A 25,114-nucleotide genomic window follows, 5' to 3' on the forward strand; every position below is an offset into this window, starting at 1 on the left:
CAGGCTGAGCAGAGTTATAAAAACAAATCCCGAAGCAGGATCATGATACGGATCGATGACAAAATGTACTGGATTGTTCATTGTGCCACACCCCACCCCTCCAAAAAATGTCAATCAAATCCATCGCGGACTTTTGGAGTAATCCTGCTAACGGAAAAACAACCAACAAACCAACAAACCAACGCCGGTGAAATGATAACCTCCTTCCTAGGCCTTCAGCCTTGGCGGAGGTAAATATAATGTTACTGTCCTTATAGAGTGCTGTAGGAATGAGTCCTAAAACCTGGGGATGAGCATTTTAGCGCTTCCGTTTCCCTCGTCTCAAAGGTTAGATTAATGAAATTAGGTCTGTGGTTAACACAAGCTTAACCTGGGCAATGCTAACTTCTAGGTTGGCCCTCTAAAAATATGTCACCCCTTCAGCGCTCTATTTTACCAAGTAAAGAGGGATCAGAGGGGTCAAGTCCCGCCTCTAGCTGAACTTGATCGACAGATCATGATACACCTGTGTGATCGGGTGTATGTAGTGACGGAGAGGAGACGTGCTCGTGTGATGGCGACCGAAGCAAATAAATTGGATGAGTAATGTTATAAGATAGACAAAGTTAAAAAGCCTTTCTCATTTCCCAGTTTGTACATCCTCGATTCCTTTCCTCGGCTCTTCTCCTCGTATCTTAGTCCCGCCCGCGGGAGATGCGAGCCGAGGAATCGAGGAAGAGATGTGAGGAGAGAAGGAGTCAAGGCAACAGGCGTTTAACAAATGAGACATCCTTTGCCTCGGAGCCAGCATTTTAATGCGACGCCAATTAAATATGATGTGAGGCACAACTGCATCAGCTGTCCGTTGTGTAGCCTGACGACCCGATGATAAAAAATATGGAAACGTGAAAATGATGATGACTTTATTTTCTAAATTCTTAAAACTTCTTCCAGAAACTGTTAGTGACCGCAAGTCACTAAGTGGTGAGACTCACAATTTATCACTGGCCTGGATAAACTCAGTTTATTGAATGGTGACAACAGTCCAACCAGTAAGACACTATGAACTGATGACGAGAATCAGAATGAAACTAATTCTGCCATTAAAATGTACATTAATTAATATCCAATATTTAACTAACCATAAAAGGAACTGAAGTTTCTTTGTACATTTTGAAACTGGCAAGCAGAAACTGGAGAAAACAAAATTAAGATACAGATTGATAAGATAAGGGTTTATGAACCCATCCTCCCTATTTTACAACTATCCACGTTCCTGAGATGCAGACTCAGACACAATAGAAAAAACCTAATTGTGAATAAACTTAAGAAAACTGATTTTTAATGCAAATTAATGTCTACTTTAATTGATATGTTATGTTGAGTTAACATGTTTTAATAACAGGACATGTTTGTGACAAGAAGGAAAGTGAAATTAGTGGGAGACTCTTTGTCCTCCTATATATGTATGTATATATATATATATATATATATATATATATGTGTGTGTGTGTGTGTGGATATCTGGAAATAATAATGTTCCTGGCTCATTTGGGTGTAACAACATGAAACAGACACTAGAGGTCTCTATATGTCCTGCATTAGCAGAAGCCTGATATACAGATCACAGGGGCTTTGACAGTTAACAGAGAGTTTACTCTCAAAAGTACACTGTGAGTTTTTGTGAATATATATATTCAAAAACTATAATTGAATTCCTTAAATTCAATCAGTTCAATTCAGATCTAAAAATTCAAGTCAAGTAAAAAAAAAAAATCTGGTTGCTCAAACTGGCTTGGTCAGATTCAGATTCACACCTGAAGTCCGGGATGCCAAAGACGGAGCCTCAGTGGAACTGATCCGACCTCTGGCCTATCACGTTACGATCATGTGAGCCAAGCATCTGCGGCAGGTCATGATGGGAAAGTGGTGTGATGTGTTTTTTTTAATCACCTTACTAAAACCAAAAACAGATAAATATAGTAAGGAATAGATTAAACCAGGTATTCTCAACCACTTGGTCGGGGCCCACTGGTGGGCCTCAGAGCACCACCTAGTGGGCCGCGGAGGTACTGATTAACCTCTTCAAAATCCGACGGACGCTATTCTGTTTGTCAGAGGTTGTAGCGGGCGGGTTTATAGCTAAAGGACACTAAAAAACTGAAACTAAAAACCCTAAGGAATGCGTTGGTCCCAACTATGCCATGCTAGTTTTCGGGAAGGAGGCTAAATAACACTTCAAAGTTACGCTAAATTTTGGCAAGGAAAAACTGTCATGTTGATTTTCAAAGAGATCCCTTGACCTCTGACCGCAAGATATGTGAATGTAAATGGGTTCTATGGGGACCCACGAGCCTCCCCTTTACAGACATATATGTCTGGGATGCAGTGACACTAAATGGAGCATTTTTTGAAACGCAAAGTGATGTTGGAGACAATCCTGCACCAGTAAAAGCTCCAAAGCGTGTGGTGTGGAAATATGACCCTGAATAGTTTGGATTCATAATGGCAGGCAGTGATGGGTGAGGGTAAGCTGAATATTTATGACGGTGGCATAACACATATTTATAGCCAGGTTTGTCATTTATTTGGGAAAGTGGTCCTCGGAATTATTTTACCAATCAGACATGGGCCTCGAGTTACAAAAGGCTGAGAACCCCTGGTTTATATGGTCGAATTTGTATTTTCTCACAAAGAAGAGAAATAATTCAAATTTCAGTTTGACTGAGTTTAGATACTGTAAATGAAAAAGGAAGTTACAATTAACATACAACATACAATACAGTTTAATGTGTAAAGAAATTACACACACAGATCAGCTTTTTAACTTGATGTGTTTATGAGTGTCATGAGTCATGACAAGAGACGGCAGAGACACGGATTTAAACTGAAAGGTGTTGAAGTTTATTACTAAACATACAATAACCAAAAAAACACAGTGAGGTGATGAAGTGTGTGAGTCAGTGTTATCAGTTTGTCAGCAGATGGATGAGTGGTTGTGTGGTGAATGAAGGGTGTTAAACCTAATCTAGTAACATAGCCGAAGCCAACCAAACAAGAACATGGTGGTGTAGGAATGGAGAGATCTCAGCTTTATGTTTAAATCATGTTAATAAATCTATTTAGTATTAAACTTAACATTTTGTTCTGTTGTTTTCTTTTGCAGACTTATACAAATGCACAACTCTTCTGATTATCTTGATGAAAAATTATTCTGTCTGTTGCATAATACAAAATAATTCAAGCCATTTTCCTGCGTTGCAACTGTGCAACTCTTTTTCATAATCCAAACACAGATGGTAGCCAGAAATGACACATTTTATTGCTCAATGTGAAGCACAATTTTTTTTTTTTTTATTATTTTTTTGGGGGCATTTTCCATTTTTATTGACAGGACAGTGGATAGAGTCTTGAAAGGGGGGAGAGAGAGAGTGGATGCGGAAAGGGCCACAGGCCGGATTTGAACCCGGGCCGCCGCAGTCAGGACCAAGCCTTAATACATGGACGCCCGCTCTACCAACTGAGCTAACCCAGGCGCCGTGAAGCACTATTTTTAAATGTATTATATTATCATATGAGTTACATTTGTTGTTGATGTTTCTTTCAATATACAATTCCAATATCATACAAAAGGTGTGAACGTTTTGCTTGTGCAGGAACAACAGAACATGAACGGTGGTGATATCGACCGCTTCAACACTGATTTCTGAGTGGAAGAAGCTCCACGGGCGACTTTATGTGTCTGTGTTCAGTCATGTTACGTGAAAACTAGCAGAGTATCTCATAGAACTGGAATTTTCCTGTACGTACATGATTAGTGAATATAACATCTAGAGTATGCATGTTAATCAGTTCTGTTTGTTTATTTGACATCAAACATTATATAAAATATGAAGGTGCCGACTTTCCAACACAATCCAGACTTAATCTGTTTGTAGTCAGTTGAGAAACTAAAGTGAAGCCTCGACTGAATTCAGATTTCATCTCATTCTTTCTGTTTGTTACAAGCAAATATTTATCTTCTATAATATGAGAAATGGCTGGTATTGGTTTTAATCATGGATGTATAAAGAGAACTGGATACAGCGTCGGAGGCTCCCGTTCATTCCTCTGAGAGTTGCTCAGCCGGCTCGACTGCCGAGTGATAAAGTACCTGTATCTGTGTCTCATTCACATGAACGGAGGAAGGAAATAACTCTGGATTCATCTATTAGTGCATTTTACAACTTTTAGGACCTAATGATTTAAATAAGGGCTATTCAAGTGTTCATACTGGGAAGTTGATTCTCCTCAAAAATAAACTATCCGCTGAGTTACAGACGTCTCTTTCCCAATGTAAGTCTATGGGAAAAAGTCTTTTTTGGCCCAATGGCATCACGTGACGGTCACAGAAGTTGTAGTACCGCCGTTTGGCCGCTACGAAAATGGGCATCAAGGCCCGGCGCTCTTCCTGAGGGGCTTGGTTTTAATAGGGTAACTTTATTAACTTCCACTGTTATTTAGAAATATGTGGAAATAAACAGCAAAACTCCATCGTTCCACAGAGTGGAGCTGCAACACAACGCAAAGCAGAAAGATCTATTTAAATATGTTAATCTACAGTTATGTTGTCATAAACTGAACTATTCTGCAGAGGCATTTTGGGTTCAGAATATATGAATGAATAAAAAAGAGTTAATAAGATCCAGGTCCAGGTGGTGAACCTCTGTGGATCATCAGGACACGGCTGATCCTCTCAACGCATTCACACAGGCCACTCCTTCTGGCTGATGAGAGAAGAAGAGAACAGAAGTCATGAATCAGTGTTTACAGAGAATCCCTTCATCAGCTGTCAGTCAGTGATGCAGCACACAGTTCATTTATAAAACTATCATTGGCAGAACCAACCTCCATATCTCCGCTCACTACTCAGTATCTCCGACAGTAACTGCAATTCATGCTCTAGCAAATTCATCAGTATGGTCGTTCCTAAAGTCTGCACCTCCTTTGGTCGTCACTCATTCCAGTTTGCTGCTCCTAGTGACTGGAACGAGTTACAAAAGACACTAAAACTCCACACCCTCATCCTGTTACCCTCCTTTAATAACTCATTACAAGAGATAGTTTCTGATCACTGCACCTGCTTCTGAATTTGCCTCTCTGGAACACAGCACATCACACATATATATATATCTATTGTTGTATATACTGTATATATTGTGATGTTTTAATTTTGTCTAATGTTTTATAGCACTAATCGTGCTTATGTTTTATGATCTAATATCTTGTATGGCCTTGCCTTCTGTCGCTGCCTCTTGAACCAGGTCGTCATTGTAAATGAGAATTGGTTCTAAATTGAGTTATCTAGTTAAATAAAGATAAAATAAAAATAGAAATAAATCATCCAGTATAAAGAGCAGCAGGGACTTCAGTCTGTGTAGCGTAGCCGGCTTCCTTTCAGCTCTCATGTTAACGTATTGGAGTGAACACACTGAGCTCAGCACTCACAGACCTGCAGAGACTTTGGGCATCAAGTCTGTAGATTTCACTGAAGTACACAGTGGAAATAAACTGCTGAGAGTCCTGAACGCATCATTACTGCAGAATCAGAGAGATATTCACTGCTCACCTTAATGATGGATTTACTGCTGTTAGGGTTCAAAGGTGTTAGAAAACAAGGTCTCAGTGACATTTGAATTACAAATGAATACTGGACTTCAGCAGAGGTTCTGGTCTGTATAAAGACCACGTCATGGTTACTAAATGTAACGATGGTTCTATGAAATAAGAGCCAGAGATTTGAGGCTTCAGTCAGACTGATCTCAGAGCTGTGACAAAGATGAACTGATCATTGAGAGAACAAACACTTTCTGATCAGATTTGATGGTATGACAGTTTGATGGATGGGAACCACTGTCTCTATACATGTTGTGATGCTGTCAGCTGTAATCCAGTTTTATTTCTTGGAGACATGAACACAACAACAACATCTTCTTCACATCAACTCTAACACATGATCACAACAAGCTTCTGGCTGATCTGATTGGCTGACTGTTCTTTCTCTCTCTGTGTCACTGTTCTCCTCTCACAGCTTAACTGAGGAAACACATCACAACAATACTGCTGAAACCAGCATGGACCAACTCCGACCCTCTACTGACCTCAGAGTCTTCAGTCTACAGTTTGGACTCTTCACAAGATCAGAGAGCAGTTTCACTCCTGAATCCTGCAGCTTGTTGTCATCCAGATTCAGGTATCTCAGATGGGAGGGGTTGGACTTCAGAGCTGAGGCCAGAGAAGCACAGCTGATCTCTGACAACCTGCAGCCCCTCAATCTGAATAAAGAATAAATGATGAAAATAAAAATCACTTTATAATCCAATCAGATGTGTTCAGGTTTTAAATGTGTAGCTCAACAGTACTATGTCCTAATCAATGATCTTTTCCCTAAAATGAGTAGAGTGACTTTGTCATTGTGTTATTGTGGATCATCATAATGTCAGCCTTCTACAGACATCATCCAAATGTCACCACAACATTCATACACCTATTCATGTCAACACACATCAATAACATGCTGCTGATCTCTGTTCATCTATGTGTGTGTTCAGAAGGAAAAATATCAATGATCAGACATTATTTGTGGAATATGTTGAAATTAACAGAAACCAAAAATCACTTCATGAAGTAAACTTGATGAATGTAAAACCAATATTAGTTCAGATGATCTTCTGTATCCAGATGTGACCATTTACCAAAAATGATAAACATTAATTTACTTTAACAACTAACAGTGGACATTTTCTACAGTTTCTTTAAGAAACACAAGTCTTTTGTGACTGCAGACTAAATTTAGTTCAAGAAACATGAAAATATGAAGAAAAAGACATTAACAACTTTATGGATGTAAGTTATGTTTGTACATAAATTAGGTTCAATTGTTAATTAAATCTATCAGATCTATAATAGTAACAGAGAGTCAGTGAACTGACCCCAGAGCCTTCAGTCTACAGTTTGGATTCTCCAGAAAACCACACAGAAACTTCACTCCTGAATCCTGCAGCTTGTTTTCACTCAGGTACAGGTGTCTCAGATGGGAGGGGTTGGACTTCAGAGCTGAGACCAGAGAAGCACAGCTGATCTCTGACAACCTGCAGAGACTCAATCTGAATAAAGAATAAATGATATAAGTTTAGAAGACAACGTTCCTGCTTGAAATCATTCAATGTTTAATAATCTGTTCAGAGCTGAAGAAGGTTTAGAATATAGAAGTTTAGAAAATGTAAACTCCAAACACCTGAAGCCAACAGGATGCAGGTTAAAAACTGTAAAATACAAAAAGTGAAACAGAGCTCTCATTAATATGAATGACAACGTGCTGCTACTTCAATAAAGACGTAGTGACTTCACCTCTTAAACTCTGACAGCTCCACCAGTGGATCCATCTATACTAACTCATGTTGTGCAGCCAAACACAAATAAAAACCCACAGGAACTGATTCAAGATTCAACTCAAGATCTCAAAGTTTCCAAATATGTCAAATATGTCTGGAAGGATTTTAGGGAAATGTGAACAAAAAATATATAAAATAAGACATCAACAATATATATTTTAGGAATAGTGGAGTCATAAAATCAAAGCATCTTCAGTTTAACCTTTTCAGTCAGTATAAGCATCATATGGCTTCATACAATTTACATAAAAAACAATACTGAGTATATTTGTTATTGTCTGATAACTGAAATAGAGATTATTTATTCATTCTTTATATTTATGTATTTTTTTATATATATGATTTCTTTATAAAAACATGATGAGAGTCAGGTGTTGTGATATATTAAGGTTTTAATTGTGTAGCTTAACATTGCTCTGCCGGTCAATGGACTAAACCACTGAAGAAGAAAATGGACTTTAGCATTAAGATACTCAGTGTGGATCAGTATAATATCAGCCTTATGTCTGCAGATTAGTGTCACCACAACTTTCACATCATATTAATCTCAGTACAGAAGTAAAGAATGGTGTCTGACCCCAGAGTCTTCAGTCTACAGTGTGGATTCTCCAGAAAACCACACAGAAGCTTCACTCCTGAATCCTGCAGCTCGTTTTTACTCAGATCCAGCTCTCTCAGATGGGAGCGGTTGGACTTCAGAGCTGAGGCCAGAGAAGCACAGCTGATCTCTGACAACCTGCAGAGACTCAATCTGAATAAAGAATAAATGATATAAGTTTAGAAGACAACGTTCCTGCTTGAAATCATTCAATGTTTAATAATCTGTTCAGAGCTGAAGAAGGTTTAGAATATAGAAGTTTAGAAAATGTAAACTCAAAACACCTGAAGCCAACAGGATGCAGGTTAAAAACTGTAAAATACAAAAAGTGAAACAGAGCTCTCATTAATATGAATGACAACGTGCTGCTACTTCAATAAAGACGTAGTGACTTCACCTCTTAAACTCTGACAGCTCCACCAGTGGATCCATCTATACTAACTCATGTTGTGCAGCCAAACACAAATAAAAACCCACAGGAACTGATTCAAGATTCAACTCAAGATCTCAAAGTTTCCAAATATGTCAAATATGTCTGGAAGGATTTTGGGGGAAATGTGAACAAAAAATATATAAAATAAGACATCAACAATATATATTTTAGGAATAGTGGAGTCATAAAATCAAAGCATCTTCAGTTTAACCTTTTCAGTCAGTATAAGCATCATATAGCTTCATACAATTTACATAAAAAACAATACTGAGTATATTTGTTATTGTCTGATAACTGAAATAGAGATTATTTATTCATTCTTTATATTTATGTATTTTTTTATATATATGATTTCTTTATAAAAACATGATGAGAGTCAGGTGTTGTGATATATTAAGGTTTTAATTGTGTAGCTTAACATTGCTCTGCCGGTCAATGGACTAAACCACTGAAGAAGAAAATGGACTTTAGCATTAAGATACTCAGTGTGGATCAGTATAATATCAGCCTTATGTCTGCAGATTAGTGTCACCACAACTTTCACATCATATTAATCTCAGTACAGAAGTAAAGAATGGTGTCTGACCCCAGAGTCTTCAGTCTACAGAGTGGACTCTCCAGAAAACCACACAGGAGCTTCACTCCTGAATCCTGCAGCTCGTTTTCACTCAGACCCAGCTCTCTCAGATGGGAGCGGTTGGACTTCAGAGCTGAGACCAGAGAAGCACAGCTGATCTCTGACAACCTGCAGTCCCACAAATCTGAATAAGATGAAAAAAGTAAATACAAATCATTTCATAATCCAATCAGATGTGTTCAGGTTTTAAATGCGTAGCTCAATATTACTATGTCCTAATCAATGAGCTTTTCTGTAAAATGAGTAGAGTGACTTTGTCATTGTGTTATTGTGGACCCTCCGCCGTTTCCTACTTTCTCGTCTCAGCTCTCGGTGGCCGGCTTGTTTGTTTTGGTTGGAACGGATATGACGTCACGTCACTCAGACTACAACAATAAAAGCGGTAACTTCCTTCTACCTCCGAATAGACTCAAATGGAGTAAATATATCCATTCTGGCATTAAAAAATCAATGTTGCCCAAAGTTACAGACTGTTTAGTACCAAATTCCCTCTTTGTGTTACTATTCCTCCTGCAGCTCAACAAGGACATTTTCAAACACAACATACTTAATGGATACATACTAAGGCTGGGCAATATATCTATATTATGTTGATATTGTGATATGAGACAAGATATCATCTTAGATTTTTGATATCGTAATATCGTGATATGGCATAAGTGTTGTCTTTTCCTGGATTGCTTCACAGACAGAAGGAATGATGACATACATCAATAACTCTTTGAATGTACATATGAACATGTGAGTATTGTATTCAGATAGACTTGAAAAAATATGAACCTGCAAAGAGGTGTCTGATGCAGAATATTTATTTGGTTGTTGTTGCAATCTAAATGTCTGCGGCTTCAAATAATTAGACAATGCTGACATGAAAACAGAGCACAGTTAGATCTGCTGTCAAAAAGAATGTGGGAATAACTTAGAACCAGAGAAACATCTGATTTGATGGTGTCGTTCATAATCATCCTTTATGTGCCTTTAAAGGGACTGTTTGTAACTTCTTACAGGTATAAATCTACCGGGTCGGGATCCCATGCGCATATGCGCGCTCGCGTGTGGCTACGCTGTTCAGACTGCTCCTCTGCCTGCCTGCACTAACACAACGCTCGGTTCTTGCTCCACCTCACGTTCATGCGTGCACACTACACACTGCAGAAGAGTTAGTTTAGCTCTGAGAATATCTAGTGAATGTACAGTGGATGTTTGTGCAGAAATAACTGCTGCAGCTCCTCCAGACCACCAGCGGTTTCTGCGTCTTGTGAAGTGACGGGGCGCCGCAGAGAGAAACGCTATCGTCTCCGACCAGGTGCCGGTGTCTCCTTGCGGGCGGAGTCGGGAGACGATAACGTTGGTCTCCAGTGTCTCTTCCGGAGAGGGAGACACTGGAGGCTGAAGCAGGAAAAGCCAACACCAGGATCAGCATTGATTCATGGAGAGACCTTCGTCTGGTCAGCTAACATTACTGCCAAGCAGCTGAAATATAGAGTGATATTGTGGTTGTAGCTGACGTGTGTCGCCTCACTGTTTTGAACGATGCTCGTTCATGTCTATTTAGAGCGAGCAAGCGCGAGCCCGACGCTGACTTTCGTTGTCTTAACGGCCATAGGTGTCACTGTTAACAAGCATTTATGAAAGTTACAAATAGTCCCTTTAAGTTGGTGCAATACGTGTTTGTTGAAGAGTGCTGCACCTTTAGACATGTTCAAATAGAGTGCTACAGGAATTTGTCCTAAAACCCAGAAATGAGTCAGCATTTAAGCACTTCCTGTTCCCTCGTCTGGAAGTCAGTGGGTTTTTTGAATGGGTCTTTAGTTAGATGCCTGAAATAAGGTCTGTGGTTAAAGGTCCAGTGTGTAGGATCTGGCAGGTATCTAGCGATGACGTAAGGAGATTGCAACCAACTGAAGCCTCTCCTGTGTGCCAAGCGTGTTGGAGAGCTACAGTCGCTGACACAAAGACAAGAATGTCCCTCTCTAGCGCCATCTGGAGCAGAGCCAGTGCAGAGAGAGTGTGTGTACAAACTACATAAGTTACAGTCAGTGAACTGACCTCAGATTCTCCAGTCTACAGTTTGGACTCTCAAGTCCAGCAGAAAGCAGCTTCACTCCTGAATCCTGCATGTTGGGGTTGTAACTCAGGTCCAGATATCTCAGATGGGAGGGGTTGGACTTCAGAGCTGAGGCCACAACTTCACAGTGAGTATCTGAGAGTTCACATTTAGAAAGTCTGTCATGACACACAAATTAAAAAATATGTTATTATGAAAGAGGACAGTTTATATTTACTTCATGCATTTGATGACTAAACAGTTTGATATATACTTCTTTGATTAACATTTGCTCCTCACATCAGTGGTTCATTTAATCTTATCTCACTGTTTGACAAAAAGCATTTTCAAAACTCAGTGAATATGTAATAATAATACAGTTGAGGAAGTTGACCTCTCTTTGCTAGCTACCTGCTGCTTTCAGGTTCACGTCCATAAATGGGAAAATTCAGTGACTGCTGCTAAACAGTAGAGAGATTAAACAAATCACGTAATAATATTAGACCTGTTCATAATTAAACATTCATATAACTAGATATTTTGATGACTGCATGGCGTTTTGTCATTTACACTCATTTCTGAGCATCAAACGTATTCAGCTCACAAACACAATTAACGAACCAATAAGGTTTCATTATTTTCAACATAATGTCATCAGAAAGATGTTATCAGTGTATCAGCATTAAAAACATAACATTGATCTTTGATGTGTATAAGATCTCTTAAATAGTCTGAATTCTAGCATTCTGCTGTTATATATTCATCAGACCGCTGTTATTGGTGGAAGCTGTGTATTTCCTGCTACTACTCTTCTCTACACCAACAAGAGAGAGAAACACCTGAGTTTCTTTCTGTGAGTAACAGAATAAAAGGAAAGACTTAAAATCAAGATGATGGAACACAACTTGAATTCATTAGCAATAAAATGCACCATTGCCCGATTCAACACACTCAGGAGTTTTACAACGGCAATCTTTGTCTCGTATAACCAGTAGTTTACGGTGGCTGATGAAAGAGTTGGGTAGATTTTCGGTTTTGCCGGTCTGGTCCGGTGTACAAGCTTAAATTAAAATTTGTCATTATGACATGTTCTGGCAAATTAAAAAGTAGATTACATCAACAACCTATGCCAGTGCTAAATCCAGGCTGTATTGCATTACTAATAAGCAATATGACGACATGATTAAAGTAATATTATGATTCTATGTTAGTTCATAAACAGACTAACGGAGCCACTAGTGTCCGACAGGCCGTGAGCCGAGGCCGGCAACATGAAGGAGATCAAACTTTAGTAGAGGAGGGAGGGGGAAGAGGTTTGTTGACTAGGAAGTTCATGTGCTTTTTTGGGGGGACGAGACGAGACATGGCAGAGCTGGTCTCAAAGAAAACTAAAACTGCGACAATATGGCAACATTTTGGATTTGAAGCCAACGAAAGAGATGAGCCCAAAAACACAGTAGGTAACGTGTAATGTTGTGCCACCTCTTCTTCTGTAGTGTTTATTGGCGGTTGGCAAACCAGCTTAGAGGTGCATTACTGTCATCATGTAGACTGGAGTCGCTCCACTCTCATTCATGGGCTCTCTCCGGCTGCTGAGTCAAGTGTGACACCTAGTGGTAAAATTCTGTACACCAGTCTGGTCCGGTGTTTAGATAGATAGATAGATAGATAGATAGATAGATAGACAGATAGATAGATAGATAGATAGATAGATAGATAGATAGTAACCTTATTGATCCCAAGGGAAATTCAAGTTGGCTTAATATCAAACCGGTTTGAAATATTTGACCCTGGCTCAACCCAAGCTAATGCTAATGTTAAAACTTTAGATTGATGTTGTTGTGCAACTGACGTTACTGAATCAGTTCACTGACTTGATATCTCCACTTGTGCTACCAAATCACTTTTGCAGAATAATACATCCAGGGTCTGTGTGTGTTTTGATAGTTTTTGTTTATCTAACTATAAAGCTGTCTGTCTGTTTGTCCTTCGCATATCTTGAGAACCGCTCATCCAGTCGACTTCACACTTGGTGGGTGTATTGCTGGTAGCACAATGTCGAGTGTTAAGTTATTTGTACGGGCGGTCCTCAAGAAAGCTGCAAGCAGCAACACCACAAGCCAAGCATTCGGCCCGTTCTGAACAGACATGCTCTGAACGGACACTGCACTGTCTGGATTGAATTAGAAGAAGCAGAAACGAGAAATTGACTCGCACCCCCGCCTCGTCCTCCCTGCCTTGTCCTCCATGCCGCCGGGAGTAGAGTGTACTGCAGCTCCAGAAGACGTACCCCCAGTTAGCAGTTAGCTCAAATTCAGCCAGTGCAAACCCCAGCACCAGGGCTCTGATCCCAGGACCGCCCCAACTCCCCTCCGGACCAGCAAACGTTCTGTTGCTGCCGTTACACAGAGTTAGACCCAGCGCTCCATCAGCCAGCTGATCTTTTGTTTTTTAAAATTTGTTTTACCAGGTTCACATGTCGCCTCAATCACCCAAAAAGATAAATAAGAAAAAAATGTAAAATGTAACAAGTATTAGAAATAGAATAAATGTTCATTAACTTGACAGCTAGAATCACAACCTACTGAAACATTTTTTTCACTCAACATTTGAAACAGCTCAAGAACATCTCTGACAAATTACAACTGACATATTTATGTAATAAACACGTGGAACACTTATAAGAATATTATATTTTAAGAATAATTTTATAGTGTGTATATTTGAAGAACTAAACTACTAATCTACACTGATCTATAAAGTTAATCACATCTGGACTTACTGAGCTTTTCTGCAGTTCCTCACAGCTGGAATCAGTCTCTGTCGTCCCGCGTCTGTTGTGTTGTACTTCTTCAGGTCCAACTCACCCAGAACCTCCTCTGACATCTGCAGCATGTAGGCCAGAGCTGAGCAGTGGATCTCAGAGAGTTTCCTCTCTGATCTGTTCTCTGACTTCAGGAACTCTTGGATCTCCTGATGTACCGACTGGTCGTTCATCTCCGTCAGACAGTGGAAGATGTTGATACTTCTGTCAGGAGAGACATTATCTCTGTTCATCGCCTTCAGGTTGTTGATGATTCTCTGGATGGTTTCTGGACTGTTTTCTGTCTGACCCAGCAGACCTCCTAAGAGCCTCTGGTTGGACTTCAGAGAGAGGCCATGAAGGAAGCGAACAAACAGGTCCAGGTGGCCATTTTTACTTTCAAGGGATTTCTCCATGGCTCTCTTCAGGAGTGAATTGAAGATATGTTTTCTCCCAGGAAGGCCTTCCAGTACCTCTGTGTTGCCTGTTTGTGGAACAGTGGAACTTGTAGACTGCAGCCAGAAACTCCTGAATGCTCAGGTGAACAAAGCAGTAGACTGTTTTCTGGAAGATCACACACTCTCTTTTGAAGATCTCTGTACAAACTCCTGAGTACACCAAGGCCTCTGTGACATCCAGACCACACCGCTCCAGGTCTTCTTGGTAGAACATGACGTTTCCTTTCATCAGATGTTCAAACGCCAGCCTCCCCAGCTTCAGAAGAACTTCCCTGTCAGCCTCCGTCAGCTCCTGTGGACTCGTCTCATGTCCCTCACCATACTTCTGCTTCTTCCTCTTTGTCTGAACCACCAGGAAGTGTGAGTACATGTCAGTCAGGGTCTTGGGCAGCTCTCCTCTCTGGTCTGTAGTCAACATGTGGCCCAGAACTGTAGCAGTGATCCAGCAGAAGACTGGGATTAGACACATGATGTGGAGGCTCCTGGATGTCTTGATGTGTGAGATGATTCTGCTGGACAGCTGTTCATCACTGAATCTCCTCCTGAAGTACTCCTCCTTCTGGGCGTCAGTGAAGCCTCGTACTTCTGTTACCCTGTCAACACATGCAGGAGGGATCTGATTGGCTGCTGCAGGTCGGGAAGTTATCCAGACGAGAGCTGAGGGAAGCAGATTCCCCTGGATGAGGTTTGTCAACAGCACGTTGACTGATGATTTCTTGGTGACATCAGACACAACCTCATTGTTGTGGAAATCCAGTGAAAGTCTGCTTTCATCCAGGCCGTCAAAGATGAACAGAACTTTACAGACAGCGAGCTTCTCTGCTGTGACCTTCTGTAATGTTGGATGGAAAACATGGAGCAGCATTAGAAGACTGTACTGCTCATCTCTGATCAAGTTCAGCTCCCTGAACGAAAGCAGAACCACCAGACTGACATCTTGGTTTTCCCAGCCCTCTGCCCAGTCCAGAGTGAACTTCTGCACTGAGAAGGTTTTTCCAACGCCAGAGACGCCGTTCGTCAGAACGACTCTGATGTGTCCCCGTTGGTCAGGTAAGGCTTTAAAGATGTTGTAGCACTTGATTGGAGTGTCATGGAGGGTCTTCATCTTGGAAGCTGTCTCAAGCTGCATCACCTCATGTTGGGTATTAACCTCTTCACTCTGTCCCTCTGTGATGTAGAGCTCAGTGTAGATGCTGTTGAGGAGGGTTCCACTTCCTGTTTCATCAGTTCCTTCAGTCACACATTCACATCTCTTCATCAGACTGATCTTATGTTCATCTAAAACCTCCTGCAGAACCCTATCTACTGAAAGAGAAGGAAAAAACTTTGAGACAAAATAAAGAAAATTTGACAATCTGCTTATTATTTTCATTGCCAATATGAAAGTGATCAATATAAAGTTATATATAAAGCATTTTGATTAGTCAAATGCTCAATGTGCAGCTGTAAGTCGAAAAAAAACAAAATTTTTGGACAAAATTTCATAAATTTTGGGCACCTGGACTTCTAACCCCCAAAAGGCACAACTAGACCACACTGTCAACCATCATACTGAATTTGAAGTTCCTAAGTTAAAGGGACTGTTTGTAAGAATCAGAAATGCTTGTTAACAGCCTGTGGCCGTTAAGTCAACGAAAGTCAGCGTCGGGCTTGCGCTTGTGCTCGCTCTAAATGGACATGAACGAGCATCGCTCAAAACAGTGAGGCGACACACGTCAGCTAAAACCACAATATCACTCTATATTTCAGCTGCTTGGCAGTAATGTTAGCTGACCAGACGAAGGTCTCTCCATGAATCAATGCTGATACTAGTGTTGGCTTTTCCTGCTTCAGCCTCCCGACCGCGGCCAGAGGGAACAGGGAAGACACAGGCACCCGGTCAGAGACGATAACGTTTCTCTCTGCGAAGCTCCGTCACTTCACAAGACACGGGAAACCTCTGTTGGTCTGGAGGAGCTGCAGCAGTTATTTCTGCACAAACGGACGGAAGGAGGGCCGGACGGACAGGCGGAGCGCTATATACCCCCGACTACGTTGTCACGAGGGTATAATAATATTAATGCAGAATATGTTCATGTCTCGTTTTGTAGACCTGTTTTAATAACAAAAGCCGAGTTTCCACCAAAATTTCCTGGAACTTTTTAGTCCTACTACGTTTAAGGAACTAAAAGGTTCCTTCAGCCCACTGTTGTCTGTGTTTCCGCTACTGTCTAAAGACCTGTGAAGATTCAGCAAATTAGTCTGCTGACGTATGAAAAAGCAACATGACGTGACGAGGGTTGTTGGTGGTTGCAGCGGCAAACACACTCTGCAGCCTGCAGAGTCCCTATACCTCTCTTAAAATGTTGTCAGAAGTAGATCTTGGTGGATTGTTTAGACAGAATAACAGAAAGTTTATGAGCAGGCCGCCATCTTGTTTCCTGTTTGAAACGGCAAGCAGAAAACCAGGAACCAGTCAGGTGCATTCCACGTCACCGCTTGCCCCAGAGACTTAAACACTCCCCTTTCTTTGAACTGTCTATTACCCGCTGTGCCATTGGACTTTAACACCCCCATTTTAAGGACATTTATTGTAGTTTTATCTCTTGCTACTGTTTTATCTGATCTTATTTATCTGTTTTATTGTGATAGTTTTAGCAGTTTAAATAAATCTTTAAACTGTTTATGTTGCTTTGTGTCCTTCTTAACAGTGGAAACACCTTTCATTGCTTGTATCTAAATAAGAACCTCACACTTTTGTGACATATAGTATATAATGTATGTCTATGGCTTAAACAGCCAGTTGAGTGAAGCAGCACATCCCCTAGTGTCCTCGCAGGACCTGGACATGGAGCCTGTTAAAAGGTTCTTAGTTCTGGGGGAAGTTCCTGCGGTCGAAACGTGGCTAAAGAACTGCAAATCTCGCTGACAAATACACTGCATTTCCTATAGCTGCTTCCCAATAAAAGCATCCCACAGGTTTGCCGGTGGTAAACTGTTATGTGAAGCAGCAACAACAGGAAATGTTTGTTTACATCATCAGTAAGTTAACACAGCTCTGATATGAATAAAGCAGTAAACAGTAAAATATCCAAAAAGGAGCACCAGGAGGGAAAGTAAATTCCAAACCACAGAGATTCAGTTAGAAGCTACAAAAGTGCCCTAACCCTAACAGGGGAGAGGCTTCAGTTGGTTGCAATCTCCTCACCTCAACGCTAGATACCACCAGATCCTACACACTGGACCTTTAAACCTGCAGTAGGCAGAATGTTTTGTCATCATTGGGCAATAATTCCATAATGACCTTTCAGCATATTGTAATTCAAGTGTTCTGAGAGATAACTAGACTTCTGCTCCTCCTCATGATTCTGTTTTCAGGCTTTAAATTTTCTTTGCCCGTTACGTGAAACTTTGGCCAATCACAGGTCATTTGAGAGAGAGAGCGTTCCTATTGGCTGTTCATTCAACGGAGGTAACTATCAATCACTTGTGAACTCCGGTGAAATTAGGCAGCTCTGATCAAATATGAATTAATATTCTGTTACTGTAATGTCTATTTCTCTCCTCAAATGTTTTCACAAACATCTTGTATGTACTGTTTAGCTGTAAAATGAGAAAGTTTGCTCCGGCTGGTGGGCGGTGCTTGGTATTTCCTCAACTAATCTCAACATGGCAGCCGGGTCACAAACTTTCTAATTTTACAGCTAAACAGTACACTACAACTTCAACCATTTGTTTTTGGTTTTTGATTTCTGAATCAAAAAACGAAAAACAAATAAAAAATGGTCCGTTTTTGTTTTTTGCTAATTCCTTATATCATTATTCATTTTTGATTGAAGAACGAACCAAAGTCAGAAGTCACGTGTTTTTTTGGTTTTAGGTCACCGGGTCACTCTATAAAAGTGTAACATTATTTAAGCACAGGATCGGGATAATGGTAGAAGATAAATAGGCTAAATAAATACATACATAGCTACATAAATAGATCTTTTTTTGTTTTGTTTTTTTCATTAACAAATGAATATCTTTTATCCAAAAAGTGTGTGATAAATTACAAGGAGGGTCTCTGCAGATGTTTTACAGAACTCTCACTTGATTGACACTTTTCTCTCTCACACCCTCACTATGGGCTGTTTCTTTATGTCGGCAGGTACGAAGCACTATCTGGCTACTCCTTTCAACACACCTGACACTTCCACCTGATCACTTGCACTGCTCTAGGTAGGCTGTAGCCTGGTAGTTGTAGTTCTGTTTTCACCCAGTAGAGTGTACCATAGGATCAGTAGCCTATTTCATGCTCCCACGCTCCAAACAGGAGTCCAGATTCAGATTCAGATTTAGATTCAGATTCAGATTCAGACAACTTCGAGCCAGATGCATAGAAAGGATGATAGAAGGCTACTGTAGCTTATTTGAATAAGATTATTTCACAGTTATTAAGCAGTGAATATGTTCACAATGCTCTATGATCTAGCTCTCAAAAGACACAAAGGTACACAATCCTTTTTGTATTTCTCCAGGCATGGGCAATGGTAAATTCTGATTAAGATAATGTATTGTATTTTTTTAATTATTTTTTGTGATGTACTATTTAGTTTTGCAGCGTGAATTGAAAGCCTAATTAATTATATGTGGAAATCACCTTTGTGGTTCTTTCCAGCAGAGGTCCCCACTTCATGTTACCAAATTATTGTAAACACCACGTGATTTAGTTTTTCGTTTTTGGTTTAAAACCAAAAACCAAAAAAACACGTGACTCCCGTTCTTCAATCAAAAATGAATAATGATAAAAGGAATTAGCAAAAACCAAAACACGCCCGGGTTTGATTTGTTTTTTGTTTTTTGATTGAGAAACCAAAAACGAAGGGTTCAGATTTTCTCTCAAAGGAGAGCACAGGACAGGTGATACAGAGCACATATGAATGCTGGAGCAGAAAAAAACATGCAGTTAAATTTCAGGTAGAAATAAAATGTAATGATATTTATAATGATTAATGGTCATGCTGTATGACACAACACATGTCAGTGTATTAAAACATCAAATAGTGTTTTCAGACATGGAGACGTCATCAGACAGATACTTACTTTGTACAGAGCTGGTCTGACTGGCTGTCTGCAGTCCAGCTCTTGTTCTGGATCTTTTTCCACACTGGGGACAGGAGGAGTCTCCTGATGAAGCAGACTGGTCCCAGTATGAGGTGATGCACTGTCTGCAGAAACTGTGTCCACAGCTGGTACAGCTGGTAGAGACTGGATTCTTCAGGACGCCCTGACACAAAGCACAGCAGGACAGCTGCTCCTCCACAGAAACATCACTCCTCTTCCTCTTCCTGTGAAGACATGTCTTTATAACTAAAATGATTTGTTGATTGGCCGACACTGTCTCAAAGCTCAGATGGTCACAGGGAACAGTTAAAGTTCTTTCATAAACACTAATTAGCTGAATTTCCTATCTGGCTGTCTTATTAACCTCTTAACAATCTGACGGCCACTATTCTGTATTTCAGAGGCTGTAGCAGGCTCAGTTTCCAAGATACTGGTAACATATGAAACTAGAAAAAACCTAAAGAATCCATTGTTATCAACCATGTCATGCTAGCTTGTCTGGAAGAACGCTCTGACCTGAAGATATGTGAATGAAAATGGGTTCTATTGGTGCCCACGAGTCTCCCCTTTACAGAGATGCCCACTTTATGATAATCACATGCCGTTTTGGGTATGACACAGCATCACTACCTCCTCTGATATACTACGTCACGATGGAGTCTAATCACCAAAGACTTTGCACTATTCAACTTATCATGCACCATGTAATACATTATTGTTCATTCAATATGGAGTCTCTCCTGATCGAATTACATACATCCTTATAGTCAGTGTATTAACGTTACAGTAACTTAGGTGGCGGTCGGCGTGCTCCCAGTTTGGAGAAGCAGACAGGAATACCAGCAGGAAGCTGAGCAATGTACTGCTGTGGACGCCACGTTAGTTCAGATCAGAGAGTCACACAATAACACAAACAAACTAACCGATCGATGCAGCGGTAGACCAGCTACTCCTGTGTTCTGAGAGGTCAAACTAATTAAAACTATTCTAGGTGACTGACAGCTGTCACTGATACTAAGAGGAAGAGTTTATTCAATGAAGTTTGTTAAATTTTAGTTGGCAAATGCATTTATGTAGAAATTTGAATATACAAACACAAAATCAACAGAAAACATGGTATTGTCAGAGGTAACTAAAAAGGAGTCATATAAATGAGTTAGCAGCAGTTCTCTTACTTTTTGTCTGAGAGTCCAGGTTCATTACTGAAGTTCAGAAAATCATCTTTAGACTGATCATTCTTCATAGACAGACAGCCAGAGACTAGAGACTCTGCTCTGTCCTCCTCTTCCTCCACACCATCACTCATCTTCTGATCTGAAGTCAGTCTGAGAGATGAAAGAGGAACACTGACTTTGAGAACAGAACATTTACCGGAAACAAGTTTGTGCAAGAGTCACAGGCAAGACTGAGAGAACAGGAAGTAACACGCACACACACACACACACACACACACACACACACACAGTCAGATAAACTCTGATTGGCTGCTGCAGGTACGAACATATTGCGAGGGCGTCCCGGGAAACCACAAAGTGGCAGCGTCATCACGGTAAACATTAACTGCCTGCCAGTGGTGATATGAATGGAGTATAGAATTTCAACATTTGCAATATAAATAAACATGCTGTCACTTTTTGAATCTATTCTATGTGTTTACAATAAACACTAAGAAAAAAAGGGAAACTGTCTCTTACTTTTCTGACGTCTTTAGTTTTCCAGTAGTTATAGTTTATGTAAGTTCTGTCCACTGGATCAGAGAAATCCATGACAGGATTTGGGCAGCAGCTAGCTTGTAGTTTCCACGGTGATGAACATCACACCAGTAAGGTATCTCGGATTATTTCCATCTATAGCTAACATTATTTTACTATCTAACTAGTTATAGCTACCAATATGCTATGTTGCTAGCATGGTCGCTAGCCGCAGGATGACCTTCACAACGTGCGCTGAAATCCTGTCATTGATTTCTCCGTTTCAGTGGACAGAACTTATATAACGCATAAACTATAACTACTGGAAGATGAAAGAAGTCAGAAAGGTCTGACACAGTTTCCCTGTTTTATAAGTGTTTATTGTTAACACATGAAATAGATTCAGAAAGTAACAGCATGTTTATTTATATATAAATTCTGTACTCCATTCATATCACCAATGAGGTGATTGAACTGAGGTTAGAAGTGGTCTAAATATTGAGGTAGACCAGCGGTCTGAGACACACAGCATGTAACACTGGTGTCATTGGTGTTCCTTTTTTTAATGTCAATATGTTTTCTGCCACTGTCTACTGTCAACTATCAAATGAAGGCATGAATTCAAATATTCTAAAAAACAGAAGTGGTACAAATCTACATTTGACCATTTCATGCCATTTTTTGTCAGCAGATACTTTTACACCAGAGATGTTTGTTTTTCACCTTCAGAAACAAGATGTGGTGCAGAGAATCTAAGCTCAAAGGTCCACATAATAATGATCCAAAGCTTTCAACTGAAAGCTCTGAATCATTAGTAAGTGGACCTTTGAGCAGAGTTTTCCTTCACCATATTTTACATATGTAGTGAAAGAACAAACTCAAACCATCAACACATATAATCAAGGTGAGCAAATATTTTCTACAGATGCTTGTTCACCACATGTTGCACAATTATGATGTGCACTGATTCAAGATGACACCCAGTAGGTCCTAACAGCTGATTTTAGGAGAAGTCAAACCAACTAAATATTTTGAGGACAAACTTGAGAAAATGAATTACACATTTGAAGCACATTCTTCCAGATTTTGATTAGTTGCAGATCTTTAGACCATTTCACAGTTGTTAACGTAAACATTCCAGATGTGTCCCAGTTTATTTCCTGTTGCAGTGGATCTGAATGAAAAAAATGACAGCTGGGTGCTGGAGACTCTGCTCTCTGTCTGTACTGAACTCTGCAAACACCAAGAGGATTTTATTCATATTGTTTGAATCCTTGATAAATTCTCTTTTTTAGGTCATTAAGGTAGCTCTAAACACACAAACTACTGCTACTGCCGACAATAAGGAGGGTTAAAAGGTTGTAGCCATTCTGTTAGATTAGATTACATCTTTTCTAGGTGACTGACAGCTGTCACAGATACTAAGAGGAAGATGGAACAAATGATTTAGCTTTGTCTGTCTTACAAAAAGTGTACATTTTTGTTTGCAAATATACTTCAGTAAAAACTTCAACATAAAAACTAAATCAACAGAAAACATTGGCGAAGATAGCTGAAAAATGAGTCATGTAAATGAGTTAGTAGCAGCTCTCTTACTTTGTGTCTGAGGGTCCAGGTTCATTACTGAAGTCTGGACGTTTACCTTTGGACCAGTCACTCTTCATAGACAGACAGCTGGATACTGGAGACTCTGCTCTCTGTCTGTACTGAACTCTGCAAACACCAACATGATTTTATTTTTATTACATGAATCCTTGATAAATTCTCTGATGACAAAGTCATTTCAGTAGCTTTGCATACACAAACTACTGCTACTGTCAATAATCTGGTTTAAAAGTTTGTATTAGTCCTCTTAGATTACAGCTTTTGTGGGTGACTGACAGCTGTCACAGATACGAAGAGGAAGAATGCACGAATTAATTCTCTCTCTGTCACAAAAAGTGTGTTAAACTTCAGTTAGTAAATACATTTTAGTAGAAATGTAATATACAAACACACAATCAACAAAATCAGTGCATTGGCATGGCATCATTTTGTTTTTATATCATTCTGTATCTTCCCAGCAGTGTTCCTTATGTATTCAAATCTGAACACTACGTACGTATGTTTTAGCGTCAAAATGCTGTTTTCCCTTCAAGCTCTTCTAAAAACGTTTTCCCATATCGTGACCTGACGTAGGTTTCTGCGTGATGACGCTGCCACATGTACAGTATATATACATCCTTATAGTCAGTGTATTAACGCTACACACAGTAACTTAGATGGCGGTTGGCGTGCTCCCAGTTTGGAGAAGCAGACAGGAGTCCCGGCAGGAAGCTAAGCGATGTACTGCTGTGGACGCCACGTTAGTTCAGATCAGAAAGTCACACAATAACACAAACAAACTAACCGATGGATGCAGCGGTAGACCAGCAACTCCTGTGTTCTGAGAGGTCAAATTACTGTTTATGTGAATGGAGTCTGGTGGCTTTGAAGACAGTGATAAAATGGCCTAAGTTCCCCACAGAAAGGGCTGTCTGATGGCGAGGTAAAGCAGAGAAAATACTCTAAATATAGCGTACACTTAAACAAATATATATATATTTATATATATATATTTTTAGGTGGCTAAAATACATTTTTCTGCTGCTCCCGTCCACAGCTGCTTTACCTCGCTGTCAGACAGCCCTTTCTGACGGGGAACTGAAGCCGTTATATCGCTCTCTTCAAAGCCACCAGACTATTAGACTATTAGACACTATTATTAGATCAGATTACATCTTTTCTAGGTGACTGACAGCTGTCACAGAAACTAACAGGAAGAGTTTATTTGACGAAGTCTGTTAAATTTTAATTGGCAAATACATTTGTGTAGAAAGTCGAATATAGCAGCTCTCTTACTTTGTGTCTGAGGGTCCAGGTTCATTACTGAAGTCTGGAGGTTTACCTTTGGACCAGTCACTCTTCATAGACAGACAGCTGGGTACTGGAGACTCTGCTCTCTGTCTGTACTGAACTCTGCAAACACCGAGATGATTTTATTCTTATCACATGAATCCTTGATACGTTATCTGATGACAAAGTCATTAAGGTAGCTCTAAACACACAAACTGCTGCTACTGTGGATAACGAGGGTTAAAAGTTTGTAGTCATTCTGTTAGATTAGATTACAAGAGTTTATTCGATGAAGTTTGTTAAATTTTAGTTGGCAAATGCATTTATGTAGAAATTTGAATATACAAACACAAAATCAACAGAAAACATGGTATTGTGAGAGGTAACTAAAAAGAGTCCTATAAATGAGTTAGCAGCAGTTCTCTTACTTTGTGTCTGAGGGTCCAGGTTCATTACTGACGTTTGGAGGTTGATCTTTGGACCGGTCACTCTTCATAGACAGACAGCCAGAGACTAGAGACTCTGTTCTGTCCTCCTCTTCCTCCACACCATCACTCATCTTCTGATCTGAAGTCAGTCTGAGAGGTGAAACGGGAACACTGACTTTGTGCAAGAGTCACAGGCAAGACTGAGAGAACAGGAAGTAACACACACACACACACACACACACACACACACACACACACACGCACATGCACACACACACACACACACACACACACACACACACAGCATACAGTATAATAAAACCATCCAGCATTCACCTGGTCAATGCTCTTTAAATCTCTGCTTGTTTTCTTGGGTTACAGCAGGTTTAATGAGGATTATTCAGCCAGTCATAACTTTGTGTTCACAGAAGAATCAAACTGTTGAGTTCATTCTAACATTTCTCTCCTCTACAGTCCACAGGGAGGAAACTGACTCAGAGACATTGACAGTAAAGTAATAAAATGTTGGATTAACACTCACCCTGCTTCAGACTTCCATCTTCATTGTTCTGCTCTGTTCACTCAAAATGGAGTCCTTGGACTAACTGAACAGTTTTACTTTTAGTGTTCCCTTCCTGTTCTCATGTA

General features: G+C 40.1%; 1 protein-coding gene across 1 annotated transcript; it reads right to left on the bottom strand.

Annotated features, from left to right (window-relative positions):
• Positions 1–4,267: 4,267 nt before the first annotated feature.
• On the bottom strand, positions 4,268–24,610 carry LOC119502228 (NACHT, LRR and PYD domains-containing protein 12-like). Its single transcript, XM_037793069.1, is given in 11 exon segments — positions 4,268–4,745; positions 6,120–6,293; positions 6,951–7,124; positions 7,990–8,163; positions 9,030–9,202; positions 11,129–11,306; positions 13,910–14,412; positions 14,414–15,693; positions 19,453–19,697; positions 24,045–24,143; positions 24,467–24,610. Coding segments are annotated over 11 exon segments (3,153 nt in total). The 5' UTR covers positions 24,598–24,610; the 3' UTR covers positions 4,268–4,723.
• Between the last annotated feature and the right edge of the window lie 504 nt (positions 24,611–25,114).

This window comes from Sebastes umbrosus, chromosome 14 (genome assembly GCF_015220745.1).
Source record: "Sebastes umbrosus isolate fSebUmb1 chromosome 14, fSebUmb1.pri, whole genome shotgun sequence".
Taxonomy (NCBI): Eukaryota; Metazoa; Chordata; class Actinopteri; order Perciformes; family Sebastidae; genus Sebastes; species Sebastes umbrosus.